Source organism: Triturus cristatus, chromosome 4_1 (assembly GCF_964204655.1).
Source record: "Triturus cristatus chromosome 4_1, aTriCri1.1, whole genome shotgun sequence".
In the NCBI taxonomy this organism is placed as follows: domain Eukaryota; kingdom Metazoa; phylum Chordata; class Amphibia; order Caudata; family Salamandridae; genus Triturus; species Triturus cristatus.
In genome coordinates, this window is record NC_140585.1 from 1,102,927,513 (window position 1) to 1,102,946,993 (window position 19,481).

Here is a 19,481-nt window from a genome sequence, read left to right on the forward strand (position 1 = left end):
CAAGACATCACACCACAGCCTCGCCGCATCTCGGAACCGACACATTGCTTCAACTGCGTGACACATCTTCGACAAGGATCCTTGCAATGCTCAGCAAACCAGGGTTTAAGATACTCTGTTCAGCAGGCGTAACTGCATCCCTGCAGACTGCCCACGCTCCATCGCAGTCAGTCTGAACTTATGACTTTGTCCAGGTCCGGCACGATCAGATAGCCACAGTTGGTGCTTTAGGCCATTTGGTGCTATTTTTATTAAAATGATTTTAAAATTAAATATGTCTGGTTCTACTAATTGGATTTGCTCATTATGGTCTTGTTTTATTTAGTAAAGATTACTCTATTTTTCTAACTCTGTTGTGGGATCCTTTTGTGGTGTTTTTTCACTTGGCTACTGTTTGAAGTGTTGCACAAATACTTTACACTCTTTCATGAAGTTAAGCCTGGCTGCTCTGTGCCAAGGTACCAGAGGGTCAAGGACAGGTTAATTTAGGGTTGCTTGTGACTTCACCCTGAGAAGAATTGTGGTTTTTTTTTTTATATATATTTTTTATTGAGAATTCATGTTACATTATATCAATACAATATGAAATAAATTTAACTAAATAAGAAAGCTGAATGACATATAAACAGATTACAGAAGTAGCAAGGAGATATGGATAAAGCTAGAACAAGGCATGTAGAAGTCGGTTGACAAATTACATTTCTAAAATCTAATTGAGATTGGAGGTTGTAAATCATTAAATGGTGTGGCGTAAATATGATAATGAAATTGAAATGCATATGATAAACATCGTGCCAGCTGCCACAATCAAAGGAGGAAAGAGAGAGAGAAGGAAGGTATAGCAAATGAAAGTATAAATATTAGGGTATAGTCGTAGCCATATTCTGAAGATCGGTAAGGTTACGACAATCTACTAGTGCGCCAAGCGGCCACTGGTGCCCAAATCTTCAACCCCAGTTCTCTTAATTTTTTTCCCTTAAGTTGATACAGAGCCGCCTCCACATTATGTATACCAAGAAATCTGGAAAGCCACATTTGAAAGGTTGGGGCCTGTGTATCTTTCCAAGCTGCTGAGATTAAGATTCTAAATACAGCAGTAGAAATAAAAATTAGGGCTTCGGTCTCAGTATTTAATTTCAATTGACTTTGACATCCAATAATCATTGGTGTCGGAGACAAGGTTATCTGTGCATCCAGCAGTCCTGACCAGAATGATTCGATCTCTATTCTAATGGATTCTAATTTCTCGCACTTGTAAAACATGTGAGTAATGTCGGCTGGGCCTTTACAGCATCTGGGACAATTGCTGTTCTCCCTCTTGCCCCAGTCGTGAAGTTTAGAGGGGGTGTAATAGAGATTAAATAATGTTTTAAAATGTTGAGCTCTTAAATTAGAGGAGCGTAAGAATCTTCTATCCAATTCAAGAGCTCTATCCAGGTCAATATCCGGATCCTCCAACTTTGCAGCCCAGGCTGCCTCGGTTTTACCGATATCGTCCTGGAATTCCTGCAGAAACAGCCTGTACACACCGTTGATACTAGGATCACCAACCTTCAGATAATCCAATACCTTACACCTCTCCCTTAAGACGATTCGGGGCCTTATTGATCTGATAGTGCTGACCACCTGAGCGTATTTATAATCTTGTATACCCTGAAGGGAGTACCTAAGTCTTAATTCTTCCAGAGTTCTACACTCATCTCTGAGAATTACTTGCCCCAGTGTCAGGATACCTTTTCCTGCCCAGTGTCTCCAGGACACATCGTTGCTTAGATTGGGAAAGAGGCCTGAATTCCAGAGTGGGGTATGGTGATTGTATTTGGAGATTGAAAATACTTTCTGAGTTGCGGCCCAGACCCCCCATATTCCTTCGAGTGTCTTAAGTCTCGACTTACTATAATATTTCCTTTCAGTTCTTCTTAGTAGGACACCAGTGGCCTTGCTGCCAAGTAATAATTCGAAGATAGATGGAATCGCGTCTTGTCTTCTCGGGAAGTTTAAGCTTCTTCCCGCTGGTTCAAATAAGATGGCCATCTGTGTAAGAAGACAAGACCAATGATAGTATCTAACGTTTGGCATTCCCAGACCGCCCCTTTCCTGAGGTAGTGACATATATTTCAAAGATCTTCTGACCTTACCATATTGCCACAGGAAATTCATAAAGATGGATTCTATTTCCTTAATGATTTTCCCCTCTATTTTAAAGGGGATCGACCGAAATTTGTATAACACCTTGGGAAGCATGGTCATTTTGATTACATTGACGCGACCAATTATTGAGAGTTGTAATGTGTCCATTCTTTTCAGATTCTCCTTCATGGATTCCATGAGAGGGATGAAGTTGTCTCTAATTATTAACTCTGGCTGTGCGTTGATCGTTATCCCCAAATAAACCACAGAGTCAACAAATCTGGCGTCTAGCTTATTTATGTTCTTGGAACAGAGTACCTGTGTCTTGCCCACATTTAGACGATAGCCGGATTGTTCGCCGAACTTACTCGTGGTACCCACTACTTCTCGCATAGCAGTTTCGGGATCAGTAGTAATGACAGCAAGATCGTCTGCATATGCCAAAATTTTTGTTTGAAATCCATTTGTAACTACCGGTTTAATTGCTGTGTTGTTGGTTATTTGGCGTATTAGGGGGTCGATGTATAGTGCAAATAGTATGGGTGAGCATGGACAGCCCTGCCTTGTCCCCCTCGTGATAAAGATCTTATCTGAACTCTCGCCCATCATTTGAATTTTCGCCACTGGGGTGGCATACATGGCTTGAATAGCCTTCATAAACCTTGGTCCAAACCCCAATTCGACGAGCACCCTCCACAAGAATTCCCATCTGACGCGGTCGAAAGCTTTCTCCGCATCTAGGAGGATCATTGCGACCCCTCCTTCCCCGGCAGCATGGATATCAAACAGCGTAATAGCTCGTCTTATATGATCTGTGGTTCCCCTGCCAGGAATGAAACCGTGCTGCCAAGGGGAGACCAGGGACCCAACGATCCGTCCTAGGCGGGTTGCCAAGATCTTAGCCTATAATTTATTATCGGCATTTATTAAGGATATGGGTCTGTATGAGCCCGGATTTTCCGTGGGCTTACCTTTTTTATGAAACACCACTATATTGGTGTTCATCCATGACTCAGGGATTAAACCTATATTTATAACCCCATTAAGGAGGTCTAGCAGAAGTATTGATGTTTCTTCGAATAAGCTTTTGTAGAGCTCGATTGGTAGACCATCAGGGCCTGCGGCCTTCCCTGCTGCTAGATCTTGTAAGGCATCTGAAAGTTCATCCATAGTAATAGGTTGTTCTAGATTTTCTCTGTCGTCATGGGCCACTTTGATCCCTGATCCTGTCCACTCAACCAATGGCTCCACTCTCCCCATATCTTCCTGATACAATATTTGATAGTATCTTTTGAAGACATCTATAATATCCTTTGGCTGCTCATAAATCCTGCCGAGCTCTGCTATGCGTGGAATAATATTTTTTGACGTTGCTTGTCTGATACGTAATGCCAAAGCGTTCCCAGCTTGCTCCCCCGTCTCATAGATATTCCTTCTCTGTGTTTAGTATTCAGCAGCAGATTTTTCGGCTAATTGCTTTTGTATCTCAGCTTTGATAGTACTCACTTTTTCTAAGCTTATAATGTCCGACCTTCTTTCCATTATATCTTTCCTATGCTGTTCCTCCGCTGCTATTAATTTATTCATTAATTGCTTTCTTTCTAAGTTAAGACGTTTCCAGTTACGAGAGGTGTAGCTACTAGTTTCTCCCCTTAAGGCAGCTTTATAGCAGTCCCAGACAGAGTTTCGCGATGCACTATATCTGTTAGCATCAAAAAAGGCCTGTGACCAATTCTTCATATATGCTATATATGTACTGTCGGTTAAGAGCTTCTTGTCAAAAGTCCATGGCCTCAATGGTTTAACTGGTCTATTGGTAGCTATTGTTAATAACAGTGGATTATGGTCTGAGATTATCTTGGGTAGTTTGCTAATTTCTACTGAGCTAATCTCAGTGGCGGTAATCATAAAATAGTCAAGCTTGGAAAATTTCTTAAAGGGATGGGAAAAATATGTATAACCTGGGTGCCCTGATTCTATGCTGCACCAAACATCCCTTAAGCCATGTGAATCCATCATTGAGCGTACTGCCCGATACACCCGGGATTTACGCCCAGTATAGCCTATTCCCCCTTCGAAATCTGCAGAGATATTAAAATCTATCGGTGCTGGCCAGGTTGCTAGCTCCATCTCAATATGATTGAAGATATCAGGGTCGTCGCTGTTGGCCCCATATATGCTACAGATTGTAGTACCAGAATTCATTTCACAAAACGCCCAGCGCCCCATGGTGTCAGCCTTGGATAGTTTAGCTCCCCCCAAACCGATTTTACCAATGATAGCAACCCCCCTAATGGTGGAAGTTTGGGAGGAGCAGGATAAAATCTCGAATCCTTTTATGTTTAACCAATGCCTTTTCCCCCATGGCAAATGGGTCTCCTGGATACATATGATATCTGTATGTGTAAATTTAACAAATTCCTCTAATCTGCCTCTTTTTTTCCAATCATTTAGGCCCCCTATATTTATAGAACATATCTTAAGTTTTGCCATTCTTTTGTTTTAAATCCTTCCTTATCGGGCTCCCAGTTGGTATAATAAAGAAACGTTTGACTGCATACCTTGTTACGGCTTTAAATCTTAATCTAATTATATTTACAATAGTATCTTGAGTTCTCTTTTTTTGATTTACACCCCCACAGCACCTGCCCATCCCACCCTCTTCAACCCCTTCTCCCACCCTGACCCTCCCACCCCCCTGAACCACCCATTGAGGCATCCTAGGTCCGGCCGGATCTAGGTGTGGGCGTCTGTGTGGTCAGTTCACCATGATCGCCTCCAGAGCCACAGCGCCCGCCATCGGAGTATAGAGAAAAAAAAAAAAGACAAAAAAAGTGAAAATTTTAGTCTATATCCAGATAGTGCTTAACCTTTAGGTCACAGTCGGTTAGCTAACCCCCTTAATGTTGTTGATTAGCTTTCCTTTCAGAATCCAGAATTTCTTGCAGGTAGGCTTCCGCTTGAATTTCGCTGTTGAAAAAGCGCGTGGTACCTTTAAAGATTACTTTCAAGCGGGAAGGGTTTTGTAAGAACACAGTAGCCCCAGCTTTTTCAAAAGGGGTGTAAAGCTGTCGCATTCTCCATCTTCTTTCAACTGTTGGATGTGCATAGTCTGGTCTTACAAAGAAGGAGAATCCATTATATTCCCGTTTGCTGGTAGGCCGTGCTAGATCGTATATGGCTTCCCGTAGCAGAAAGTTACCAAAATACACTAACATTGCCCTTGGGTATGTGGTGGAATTCTTGGCTTGTTTACGTTGTGTTAGGGGGAAGCGCTGGACCCGCTGAATTTCTTTATCGAAATCCCAGGATTCTAACTCAGGGAAAGTTTTTTTCAAAAGAGAGCAAATATATCCCCTAGGATCATTTCTCTCGACGGCTTCCGGAATACCGAGGAACCGGAGGTTGTTTCTTCTTGAACGATTTTCCTGGTCTTCGAGCTTAAACATTAAGTCTCGAATAACCCCTTCTTGAGATTTTTCTTTCTTTTGAAGGCAAGCAACATCGTTCTCTAAATACTCGGTACGGGTTTCTAGAGATCCCATCCTTTCCGATATTTCGATACAGGTACTGCCAATTTTGTTGACCGCTCCTTCTAGCTTCTGAATGGCAAAGTGATTCCTCTCACTGTCTTTCTTTATATCCTTATGAAGGTCTCTAATAGTCGTCAAAATATCTTTTAAGGAAGGTTCAGCCAATTTCTCTTTTCTAGTTGCCGAGCCATGTTGTTGCTGGTTATCGTAACCATTTGGTTCTTCTCCACTGTGCTGAGCCGATGTAGCTTCATCGTCATAATTGGATTTATTCATGTTTTTGATACCTTGCCGGGTCAAACTTCCTTGCTCTAAGCTTTCTTCGAGATTTGACTTGTTGTGCCGTAGATTTCGTGTTCGCCTTTTCTCAAATTTTTTCCCGCGTGGGGTGTTAGATTGATCTGGAGCACTAGCTTTCTTGATGTCTGCGGAGTCCGTGCCTTCAGGTGTTGGATCTCGAGCAGGGTTGATATTATCATCGCTAGTCTCACTTGTTGTAGATAGACCGGTCTCATAAATTTCTGCCTCTGAACCCTCGGATTGATTTTCCGCTTCAGATTGTCTCAGCTTCTCGGTAAATGGATACTGTATGGGGCTGGGGGTATCAATAATGCCAGGTTGCTTTATAGGAGACTTTGTAGATGGTTCCAAGTTTAGTTCCGGATATAACATTCTATTCTCATCATTCTTAGATAGCTCAACCGATATTGAATGTTCTGGAAGTTTTTTCACCGCTTCCTTGACTATCGGACTAAAAATACTAAATATATTAGACTGTGGTGTATTGGGTTGGTAAGTAGCGGTAGCTTTAGCATTAGCTTTGAGATTCTTGATAGTTTGTAACCGCTTGGCTTTTTTTGCCATCAATTCTGCGTCGTCTGTTGGTACGGTAGAATCTTCCACCTCTTTGTCTCTACGTTGGATTTTCTCTTTTTCAGCGAGGTAATTTTTATTTTTCTCCATGGTTTTTTGATTTTCATTTTCGAATTCTTTATTTCTGCATTTATCTTTATCTCTGTCTTTATCTGGGACTCTCTCTTTTTCTTGATCTGGGACTTTACGTTTGGGTTTGTTTTTGTCTTTATCTTTCTCGCTCCCCTTCCCCTCCTCTCGTAGTTTGCTTTTAATTTCCTTTGCCTTAGCCCCCCGAGTTTCTGATCCCTTTGTCTCTAATCGTGTATCAAAGTTTTTTTCCTTCGGTTTAAGATCGTCCACTGCATTATCGATTTCAATTTGGGGTGTATAGGCATCTCCCTCTGTGCTTCTAGAAATTAACGTTGGGTTGCTTGAGACCCTTGACAGTTCACGCTTATTCTCTGTTTTTTTCCCCAGGTTTCCAAGATTAATTTCACAGTGCTTTATTGGCTCCTTCAATGCTGACGGCGAATCTATTGCTGCATCCCTGGCACCAGCCCCATGGACCTGGTCTTCCATAGCGGTCTGTCTGCTGGATATATTACTGGGTCCAAGAATTGAAATACAAAGCAATTGGGTGCCGAGCGAAGAAAAGGCTGTAGTGGACACTTCTCCTTGCACCTTAATCTTGATCTTAATCTTTATCACTTGCTGTGCTTCCTGTATGACTTGAACTCCTTTAGAGAATCCCTTTATCAACTTTACTTGAGCCGGAGACAGTGATCTTGGCGGTATCTTGCACTCACTCATGTAGATGCATCCTGTCACATTTGTGAAGTGATGGAGTCCAAGTTTGGTTTGAATAGTTACTTTCAACGATTGCTGCCTGGTCGGGCCAGAGATAAGCTGCGTATGTATGTTTAAGCGTTGAGTTTCCGATAATAATCTCCGTTTTGACTGCTTCATAAACTGTCCACGAATTTTTTTTTTCCGCTCCTTTCTGACCCTCCTCTCATTGCAACCAGCTAGAAGAGTTTTAGATTCCCTTTAGCCCCTTTCAACTGCAATACTTATTTATCAAGCTATCTAGTTATAGGGCCGCCCACTCTCCTCATCACGATGGAACTCTGCCCATTTCGGATTAACTAGATTGCTCTGCTCAGCTCAGCTCTAGTTCAGTGATTGTTCAGTGATTGACATTCGCGGTATGAGGTGCAGATATGTTTTCTTTGCCCCTGTTAATCATGACCAGTTGCAGATGTAACTGAGCAGAAAGCTGAAAGCTGTGGAGCTTTAAACAAAGCTGAGTAGGCTTTTGCTAGAAAAACAGGGTTTACTTTCTTAATTGAGTAACCTCCAGCTCGCAGAAGGGAGGCACGTCAAACAAAGGTAAAGAGTGGCCGCTTTAACTAATTAAGGACATAGGGGTATACTGAGAAGTTCGATAGCTTATGGAAATTCGTATTGAAGGAAAATAATTCTCTCCGTGAATAAGCAAAAATCCTGTGTCGATACTCGTGGGTTTTCCTTCTCGGGTCAATTGCTAAGTTGGAGGCACTAGTTTCCCCAATTACAAGCTCAGACAAACATTCGAAGTATGTGCTCCTTGCAGCCTCGCCAGCCTCACCTCCTGTGTTTTCTTGCTCTTGACCCCCCGTCACTAGAGCAGCACACTCAGCACCGTCGTCCCTGTCGTCTCCATCGTCTCCGGAAGAAGCTGATTGCTATTGCTATACGGCAGGTCGTTGGATCACAAATCGGAAGGGTCCGTCACCAGAGCGCCGATGCACCAATGCAGCAACCAAAGGAAACCAGGTACGTAGAGCTAAACAAAGCCAGGCATCAAAGATCTGCGGGCTGGATAGCCGTTACTGCCGTTGATGCCGCGCGGGTTTCACTCTCTCATCCATGTAACTAGCGCCGATGCTTTTTTCCCAGCTTCGCAACGCTGCATCACCGCAACCGCGCTACATCTGTCATCGACATGTTTTTTCCGACACTGCCGATACTGCCGATGCTTCCGATAGTGCAGGGCCTTGGGCGTTCACCGCGGCGATTAAAATTCCAATACTCCGAAGCGGGACGCAGAGGTCTGTGAGGCGATGTTGCGGCGTCCTCTCACTCAGGCGCCATCTTGCCTCTCCAACTAAAACCTGAGAAGAATTGTGGTTGATACTTGAGAAGGGTTTCATCCCCCGAACCAGTAATCCAATTTCTTACAGCGAGTGTTTCTTTTCTGGATTGTGCCCTCCCTCCCAGCGGTACTGGACACCCTCTCGGGACCACATCAGACAATTAATTATTCAGGTGGGTATCCATGAGCTAAAGTTTTGTGGCAAGTGCAATAAAACCCAATTAACATTCTGGGAACTGAAACTCAAATATCTGCAATATGAACGGCTGATGCATCCCCCTTTGAAGTGTAACATTGTGAGCCCCATTTCTTGGACTTTTGCTCTGCGAGGCTGATTCTTTCACATGAATTGTTGCTGTCTCTGGGGTTTCGAAGTCTCACATTTGTGTTGGACAAAAGCTTTCTATTAGGTAATGTTGGACAAAAGCTCCTATGTTAAATCTTTTCATAATACTTAGCACATTAGCAGTGCTGTTGCTGACCAGTTCACGAAAGAATTCTGTATGTCACAGGTTGTAACAAATGGTATCTCAATTTACAGGACACTGATGCACGGAGGATTATTAATGGTGTAAGCTAGCACCATCCCTTAAGATGTATTTATAGCTCTTATGGTTTCTGTTAGATCACATTTTCCCCATTCTACCACTTTTTGCACTTCATTCATCTGGAATCAATAAAACAGTGAGCAAGATGAACAATTATAACAGCACCATACCAAAAGTAAGCAATTTAAGCAATGTCTCAAGGGGTCAAAATATGGAGCCCTTACACCATATTGAGGGAAATTATTTTCTTGTATACTATTTTGGCACTGGACATGTACAGTCATTGTGTCCATGTCCAGAGTCCGTGCCAACAGCTGGCACCTTGATTTAAAATCAGAGACAACATACAGAACTCTAAGAATTACAGTGAATAGGGGCGGTACCATAGTCTGCAGAGTATGTGATCATAGGTGTGACAACACAAACTCCCAAACACTCCTTGTATCAGAGAAACAAAGCCTGCTTGGAGTGCCCTGTAACTGACCGAAACCTGTCAACTTAGATAAGACCGACCCCTTTATGTAGTACAGATGAGCTTCCCTCCCTCCGCTTTTTCAGATTCTCATCTGCGGAGTCTGGGATTATCATTGGATTGTGCATGCACCACTTCTTTTTGGACAACATGAACCATCTACAAAGGTGTCTGTGGGCTTCCCCTTCACCTCTTCTGGAGTGTGCACCACAGACCCCACCTGTGGGGCCAGTGCTAATCCTTAGGTCCACTACATCTGGGTTGACCACATAGACTATTCACTGCATAAGGTAATTATGGTAAATAATTGGGTGGAGCACTTCACATTTGCCTAAGTTTGCACGCAACACCAACAATGATTAGCCCTAAGATCTCATACAAACGAGGTACACTCCATGAACAATGTGCAAAAAATGCAGCAGCCTCATGAAGGTTGGGAAAGCTGTTTATGACTGCCAATACTACACATTAATACAATTGAGACAGATTCCGCTGAAACTAACAGTCCATGTATGGCGTAAACTTGCCTCACTATTTCAGATTCACCCTAATTTCCTCTCTTTCTCCAGAGTTCTAGAAAACAATCTGCCTCCTCTTATAATGTACACTACCTCACTTAGAGCAAACAAATGAGGGACAAAGTTATGAGGGAAACGAGGCACCAATGCATTTTATTTTTCTTTATGTTCTTTGAGGAAACCATCATGTACGTTTTCAGAAATCACTACAAAGACACTATGGAGCTACAAGCAAACCTTCCTACCAGTCTTTAACCTTAGAGGGATTAAGGTACTTTTTCCAAATATTTCACATTGTTCTTCCCCACACATATTTTCAACAACCTTAATCCAATTCCAAAGGCATTTACACGTATATAAAATAGTACTTTTATAGTACTCTTATGCGCTTTTGTGAATTGCTCGCAAAATATCTACAATGGAAGTAACATGTGAATCTGTTTATCACAAATAGAAAGGACTGTGCCCTCTTAGCAAATTTTCGAATAGTGAGTTAGATGTCTCGGGCCAATTCACATAAGTATGTAAAAGTATATAAAAATACTCTTGTAGTACTACTTACGCATCCATAAATGTGTTTGTGAAAGGACCCTCAGTTGTTTTGTGGTTTTTTTTAGTTGGAAGAGGCTTAATGGTGGTGAACGCTACAATGAAGTGGCGTGTGCAGAGGTTTTAATTGCATTTTGCCATAGGGCGTTTGAGATCCCAACATGGACCTAAATTTCAAAAGGGTGTCCTTCCACACAACATACAATTCTATAGGCACATAAACTTCATCAGTTGGACTCGCCATTCGTCTCCGCTTGCTTACATTTTGAGGCGTGCGCAGAGCAGTCAGCTTGTGACATAATGCTGTACTTAAGGGGATAATTGATGGGCTACACTTTTTGAAGTAAATGATTGTTTCTTAAATACAATAAATTTAAGATGTCAAAAGGAAACGGATATATGTGCCACAATCTGATTAGAGAGTAAAATATGTTAAAAATAAATAATTTCTCACAACATACCTCAAATAAGCCTCTATGGTATCAATTAAAAATATCATAAGCAAAAGGTAATGCAGGTTCAACTAAAAAGTCGTCCAAGGTGCTCACGTCAAACTTGATATTTGTGCTTCATGTGGAGTAAGGTCAGTGGTTGAACGTAGACTTCTTGAGTAAAAAGACTTGAGCTCGCACCCATGTATGTGTATTCTTCATCTTCTAACTCTGGTCTGAGTGTGTTAATGTTCTCACTTCGTTTAGTAGACTATGTTTGATTCACTATCTCTAAATAGTGAGAAACTTGAGACCCACTTAATAAAATTGCCTTATGGTAGATAAATGCTTTTAATTTGTTTAGTTTGCTTTAGCAACGTTGGTACATTTAAAAACAAGAGAGCTTGTAAGGGCCCTTCAATCCCTCAATAGCCCAGGTTGGTGACGAGTGCACAGATTATTTACACCACCATAAGCAATTACGCTTTTTCAATCCTTCACCTCACTGGAACCAAGCAAAGGAGGTAGCAGAATATTCATGTCCTATCATGTACAAAATTGCCAGATTTACCATTTTGTGTCTGCAATGAGGTGTGGCCATTAAGGACAGAGGTGTGAACCTTCAAGCCTACTTGGTGAGAGGTTTATCATCATCATGCACACATCACAGGTCAAGCTACTGTGACCTCCTTCCAGGTCTTCCATGCAGGGCTCCAGAGCAGGAGCATAATCTTAAATATTGCTGACTAGTGTTCCTGCCTCCTGTGTCTTATCTTTGCCTTCCCAACACACTTGCCCACATCTAGCTCTGTACTATAGTCTCAATCACTTTTGATGACATTCAAATGCATCCATCTGGACATTTTATATCAGCACTGTGCAAAAACTTAATTTTTTGGCAATTGTTCCTCTATATTTCTACCGAAAAGGCTTGCACTGCTAGGAAAGGAATGCGTTTTCTTTGCGCACTAGATACAATGAACCAGACCTCTAAACCTCTCCTCTCCTCGTTCTCGCAAATCTGTCTTAACACAAACTACCCTAGCTAGCCAGTCCCCAAAGTGAAGACTCTCCTCGTGGCATGAGGGGTATTTTCACAAGAGGTCTGTCCATTCTTTTTACTTCGGTTTTCCAGTAGTTTCTCTTCTCCAAAACACACGTGCATTGGATGCTGTGTACATAAGTAAGTACAGCCTTTTTCTTTTCAAGAAAATATGTCATTCTGATCTCAGAAATGAGGCCGACACATGAAAAATGAAATAGTTTTCAAGTGGTAAAGTCACTAAATCAAATCAAATCAAATGATCTTTATTCGGGTATTAAAAATATCCATAAAAGATACATGTTATAAACAGTCCCACTCCCATTAAAAATTCGGACCAATATGCATGTTACACATAAATACAATAGTAATAAAAACCCAGCACTATAAACAATTTAAAAACGGGACAGTTATGTGCAATATTTAACTCGTTCAACCGTGTAGGGATTCCCCAATAGCATAAAAGGGGGGACCCTATAAAATACAAATGTCTCACAACTTAGATTACAAGACAAATCTGGCTAAAGGTCTTTAAGCCCTTCCCACCTTTGATAAGTCCGACACAGTTAATCCTCTCTTCTGGTGTTTCTTAGTTTTACTGCCAATCGTAAAAAATGTACAGTGCTAAATAAGGTGAAAGGGTCGGGGGAGAGTTTGAGAAATAAAAGAGCCACTTTAGCCTGTCTAATTTCTAATTTCCAATATTCCCGTGTTCGCACTGATGCCAAGCTTAGGAATCACTTCCACAATTTATCAGCAAAAATAAAGTATTCATTTCTTTCTATAAGTGGGCAAACATGCTTGTACAATCGAGTACTGTTAAACTGGGAAATAGCAGACCCATGACATTACAGACAATGCGGAAGAACAGTATGAAGCCGACCGGTTATTATTATACTACACGAAAGCCTGCACTATATGGATACAAACTTGTCTCTAATTTTCTAATCAGAGTCCAGTTGCGACATCAGTCGCCTGTAATAAGAAGGTGGCATTGCTGAGCTACTGTAATAACCTGTTACAGGTGAGCTGCCATGTTGCAATGGCTGGCTGCCTGAGATAACTGACAGTGTGAAAGGCAGGTCACTGAGCAGAATTAAAACCCCTTTCTTCTGAACTATTTTTCTCTGTAAATTCACTAGCTGGCATGAAGACATTAATAGCTGTGCTTTTATTTACTGCTCTACTGGAGTTCATTCCAACATCTGCTGCATGTTACCATTTGTTGTCAATTACAGGCGTTTTGGAAAGTGACTTACATTACACTGTTTATATGATGTTGTTATATATTACGAGCTGTATACTGATGTGCTTATTTTCATATACATCACATACTCCCCTGTGCAACCATAATAGCGCTTCTATCTGAGGAAAGAGAACCGTGACCTGGGCAGATTATGGGAAGGGTGATGACGTGCGCAGGTACTATATATAAACAATACAATGGCCTCTGGTATAAACTATAAGAAAATCCAAGTAAACTTGGAGCTCGAGGACTTCATAAAGGAACGTGGCTGGCTGCCTCATTTCTCTACACGGTTATAGAAAAGGGTAAACTCAAAATCACTGAGACCTGGGTAGAAGGCAGTATATAAAATAGTGGTCCCAGTATTAGTTACATCAAAAAGTGTAAGTAATAAACATACAAAAACATATGAGATAGAAAATCAAGCAATGGCTATACTTGTGCTTCAGTGCTGTTTAATCACACTGAAACAATGATACAATTTTGAAAAAAAGACATTTAACCCCTTCGCCACGGCACAAATTCCGCCGCGGCGCTGGGGGGGTTTGGGGGCAGCGCGGCGCCGCCATGCTCATGACGGAACCACGCCGTCATGAGTCACGGGCGCGCTGTGCTCATGACGGAGTGGTTCCATCACGACTCTGCCCACTCACTCTAATCGCCTGCACAGGCGGGGAATCAGCGCTGCGTGGGCGGAGCGGCCGCCAACGGCCGCAGCATGACGGAACCACTCCGTCATGAGCACACGGCGCCCGTGGCTCATGACTGAGTGGTTCTGTCATGAGCAGCGATGCGGTTAAATGATCACATTTAAAAACCATAATTGGAGTGCCCAAATGGAAAGGTGAAAAGGGGTGGATGGTGAGTGAGGAGGTGAAGCACGTGAAGTTAAGTAATAGTGAATATCACAATCAAATTGTGTAGCATGTTATTCAAAGCCACAAGCAAATAATTACAATAAATCACATAGCCATGTACGACAGGGTATCACAGTAAGGCAAGTACGGTTGAAGATACTAGCATCGATGATGTGTCGACGTTTCGGCCCCTTGATGTGTGTAGGTTCTTATAAGCCTTACTAGCGGGTCTTCCTCAGGACTGAAGTGATAGTGATGGGCGGGGCACCTGGGAGTGAAATTAAAAGGGGGATTTGTCATGTCCAATTTGATTGTGATATTCACTAGTACTTGACTTCACGTACTTCACCTCCTCACTTGAGTCACCATCCACTCCTTTTCACCTTTCCATTTGGGCACTCCAATGATGGTTTTTAAATGTGATCATTTAAATGTCTTTTTTTCAAAATTGGATAATTGTTTCAGTGTGATTAATAGGCCTGGGCTAAATTTCCGTTCCGCTCGCTGAAATTGCGATAATTTGACATTTTCGCGTTCCGCGGAGAGCGCGAAAATGTCAAAATTGCCGCATTCCGCAGCTTAGCGATAATTTGTTTCTTGCTCGCGCTGTAAAATAATACATTCTCGCGCGATCGCCTTACCTGAATCCCCGCGTTCACCGACAAGTTTTCCCGATCCGGTCGCGTTCTCCACGAGATGTTGGATTGTTGGTAGCCATTTGCGCTGTCTCGCGACAGTTCGCGCCCGCAGTAATGTCATTGGTCGCGCGATCACGTCTTTCTTCTCACGATCATGCACCGCGAGAAGCGTGAAAACAAGATGGCCGCGCCCGCGAGCAACCGCATGGGTAAGTTGGTGAGCCGCGACCACGCAGAAAATACCGCGAATGGGCGGAAATCTTCCGCATCTTCGCGATATTTCCGCGTGTTTGCGGAGATTTTTAACATTTTAGCGATAATTTGCGAAAGTCACTTTCGCAAATTCCGCCCACCCCTAGTGATTAAACAACACTGAAGCAGAAGTATAGCCATTGCTCGATGTTCTGTCTCATATGTTTTTGTATGTTTATTACTTACACTTTTTGATGTAACTAATACTGTGACCACTATTTTCTATACTCATTTCTCTACATGGTCACGAAACGTCTTGGGGACTTGCGACATCCTCATAAAAGACAGTACAGACGGGCTTATTTACAAGCCCCTTGCGCCGCCGGTGCGTCACTTGTAACATAGGAAAATGTGACGCACCGGCGGCGCAAGGGGCTTGTAAATAAGCCCCAGAGTATTTATTGCCATAATTCATTATTACCATCTCCCCTCAACAAAACTGAAAGCTAGTTATGCGTTACCGAGAGGAACCACAACCAATGCGTACAGCGACCATGATGCATTTTAATGGCTTTATAGGTTCTGATGAAACACTCCTGGCTCTGGGTGCCTGATGGCACAGTCACCATCGACATATAATTTAATATATTATAAAATTGGTGAAAATATAACAATCAAATAGATGCTTAAATATTCTGCACAAAAGAATTAAACAGAGCTGGAAACCTTGTGCCATGGCATGACAGATTTCTGAAGCCTGGAGCAGAGTTTCAAGCCCTCTGCAGCATAATCCTCAAATCTCACCTGTACTTCGTGCAGCTGGAGTTCGGGCTCGACGGATCCGCGGGATTAAGGGTGACGGGAGGGGAGACCTGAGCTGACAGCAGAAATCCCGAAGCAAGGAGGGAAAGGGCGACCGTGGTGCCTGCAGAGGGACAACAAACAGGACAGCTGTTTGCATTTCATATGCCGCAATATGGAGAGCAAAGATCACAGTATTAAACTGCCCGCCAGACACAGACAGCACACAGTAAATCTGCTTCGCGAAGGCCAAGGAGAGATTAACTCCCATCCACACAGCCAGGGCGAGACATTCTCAATTTGAGGTTTCTTGTTCTACACGCGCTGTGTTGGACAGGCCCCTCTTTCTCTGTGCGTTGTGTTTTTTCCTTTCACCTTCTATATTTTATTCTTAGCTGTTCTTCGTAAATGTATGTTCCTGTTACAGGGGAGGTAAACATGTGTGGCTAGCGCCAGGAAACACACATTAAAAGGGGCATTTGTTCTTTTTAACCTTCTAAACAAGATAGTTGCTTGAGTGAAACAGCACTTTCATAAGTGTAGCAACATTCATTGTTAGGTCTTGCTTAAAACAGCCACCCTACTATATACCTCATGGTATCAATAATTTTAAAATGACTTAAGTGCATATGAAGCAGTGCAGGAAAAGGGGGTTCGGGGGCAGACCCTTCCGCTATTGGCTCGCATGTGTTTTTAAAGGCTTGGGATTGCTTCAATGGGTTGTCCATCAATCCCATGGCTTTCCGTGGAAGATTAGAGTGTCCCACTTGTGTACCCATTGGTAAAAGGATGTAAGTAAGTAGTTCTGTCAGCTGTGACTCTCTCGCCCCATCTCCACCCTTCACCCTCCACCCCGGTGCACGGGCTTCAACTGATGGTGCCTCTACCAGAAGCTCCTTTGAATGCAGAGTGCCCAGCCCGAGGAACATAACATGGTTGAGCCACTGTGACAAGCAGCTGAATTCAAAAGGGCCCTCAGTTGGCAATCCACAAATGGCAAGACCCTTGCATCTTTAGCCAATCTCAATATGGCATCACACTGGGCACTCAGTAGACAACATTACGCTGCCTATGTTTTTATTTCCTGCTCCACCCATGGCCAGCATTTGGGATCTCATCATTTCAGTGGAGTAACGCAAAATGATGGAGCCCCCTGCATAATCTCTGTCCCACAGACATTCACTGGCCTTGGGCTGAATGGGGCCTCCTGGAAGGTTTGGGGGCCCCTGGTGGGTTGGCCCTGCATCATTTCGGAGCATCTTATCTTGCGCCTGCCATGTGCCTCGTTCTCCCCCAACCAGATATTTGTTTTATTAGTAATGTTAAATAATTAACAGGTAAACAGTAAAGCATTTATGCTGTGTTGTGTGTGTACACAGACGACATGGACACGTGGAGGTAAGTGATCATGTAACTCTTTATTCTTATGAGCAAGGAGACCACACCTCATGCGCCTGCTTCCTTTCTTGCTCCTCTTCTATCTACTCAATCCCTTCCCTTTCGGGTTCCTAACTTTCGCTTCCTGCTCTGCCTTTTCTCTCTCTCTCTGCAGGGTCCTGGTGCCCCACTCATAACAGCTACCATTACATTACAATTAACATATTTTTTTGCATTTGATTTAAGCGTTCTTTCATTCTAGTGTCTGAGCAACTCTCAAGCGCACAGCTCAGTTCCAAGAGGACAGTCCATTTTTCTTACAACATAAAGGGATTTCAGCATCTTGTCTCTTTTTTATTTCCATGACAAAAGAGTAGTGTTACATGTATATGCTGCTGGGGTATTGTGTTCTATCCCAATGGCAAACGTACTGCTTGAAGTCTCCCTCCCAACACCTCAAATGACTTTAGACCCGATCCTGGAGAGCTGCTGATGTAATTTCCTGTGTGGTGGCAGTAAGACAAGTGCTGTTTAAGAGAATTCAGCCTTTTATCCAATATCCAACAACATTTGGAAACAAGCCTTTGCCAATAACTATTTAGTGAGAAAGTAAGACCTATTGGCTTTGCCAACTCTTATTCTTTGTTTGTGTCTTCTCTGATGGATCGTTATGTCAGTATGCACAAACTTGTGAATAAAATGGTGATCTAATAACTATTACAGGCGACAATCCCAATGTCATTTTTTTCAAATATTAGAAACTACATTTTATTTTCCAGGTGTGATTTTACATTACACCTGGAAAACTCACTAGTGCAAAAACGTGATTTACACCTGAGCAATGTAAGCAGTCATAAATAGATAATATAGTCCCAGTTTTAAATTTAATTTCGAGCAGCAGGCGTACCAGGGCTCGTCCGAGGTGTGGCAAGGGTAATCCTGTGCATATGTGGTGAACGCTCACTCATTTCTAACTTTGTGGATATTCACAAACAAGGATACTGCATTTGCCACACTTTTCAGATAATCTATGTCACCGGAAACAGACTTTGGTTTGTACGTACTGCAGAAATTGTAAACTAGGAGAGTGCTCATAGGAAAAGGAGGAAGAGTGTTCGACAAAAATATTTCAGAATGTAGAGAAAAAAAATAATCACAAATTAAAATACACACTTTTTTTGCTCCATAATTCTAAATCTCAGATAGAGCTCACCAAAAAAGTGTGAATGATCTTTTCCTTGTATACTATTCCCTCGCATGTGTTTATTTGGCAGAGAATGTACCGTTACACCAGCCAGAGTAGTGAAGTTCTGAAAATGAGTGTAACAAGGATATTTCGTGCCCAGTAGAGGACACAACACACACCTTCCACAAATCACACCTGTTTTCGTGAATAGACTCCTGTATCCTGTGTTGTTAGTGGCTACGGTAGCAAGGTGCATTACAAGGCCCATGCTACTTCCAATTTTAGATACCATCTAATTTATATTCATTTATTTCCAAATTTACAAAGCTATATTCATTTACAAAGCACCAAAAATTCAAAGCATCCATGTGCTGTGCGCTCACGGAAAGAATCCTGCTTTCCTCTGGTAATGAGTCCAGCATCCTGGCATGTGAAGGGCAAGGCAACAGAAATAAAGACAATGGGCTAGAATGACTAGGGGGCATATGTATCAAACGATTTTTTAATCGCAAACGCTGCGATTCGCAAAATAACAGCGTTTGCGATTAAAAAATCGGTAATCGGGATGTATGAGCCACATCCCATCGCAAAATTAAGGAATTGCTAATTTAGCGATTTCTTAATTTTGCGTAAGCATTTAAGAAATCGCAAATTGCGATTTCTTAAATGATATGTAAAAAGCACCCAAGTTGTGCGAATTATCCTTAAGAAATCGCAAATTACCACCAACTTCCAGTTGGTGGTAATTTGCGATTTCCTTTCAAAAAGCACTTTTTTTAAATTTACCAAGTGCCACGTGGCGCTCATACATGCCCTTAGGGCATGTATGTGCGCCATATGCACACACATGCTCATTTCAGGGGTGCATCAGGGTGTCATCATGACACCCTTGCACCTTTGAAATTATTCTCAAATTGCGATTAGCAAATTGCGAATCGCTATTTGAGAATTACTTCCCATTCATTCCTATGG

General features: G+C 42.4%; 1 protein-coding gene across 1 annotated transcript in view; it reads right to left on the bottom strand.

The window, feature by feature from the left end:
* SLC2A13 (solute carrier family 2 member 13) overlaps positions 1 to 19,481 on the bottom strand; it is a 1,405,836-nt gene that overhangs the window by 472,477 nt on the left and 913,878 nt on the right. The window contains exon 6 of the mRNA XM_085654105.1: positions 15,950 to 16,070. Within this exon, the coding sequence (XP_085510231.1) occupies positions 15,950 to 16,070 (121 nt within the window). The remainder of the gene's footprint in view (positions 1 to 15,949; positions 16,071 to 19,481) is intronic.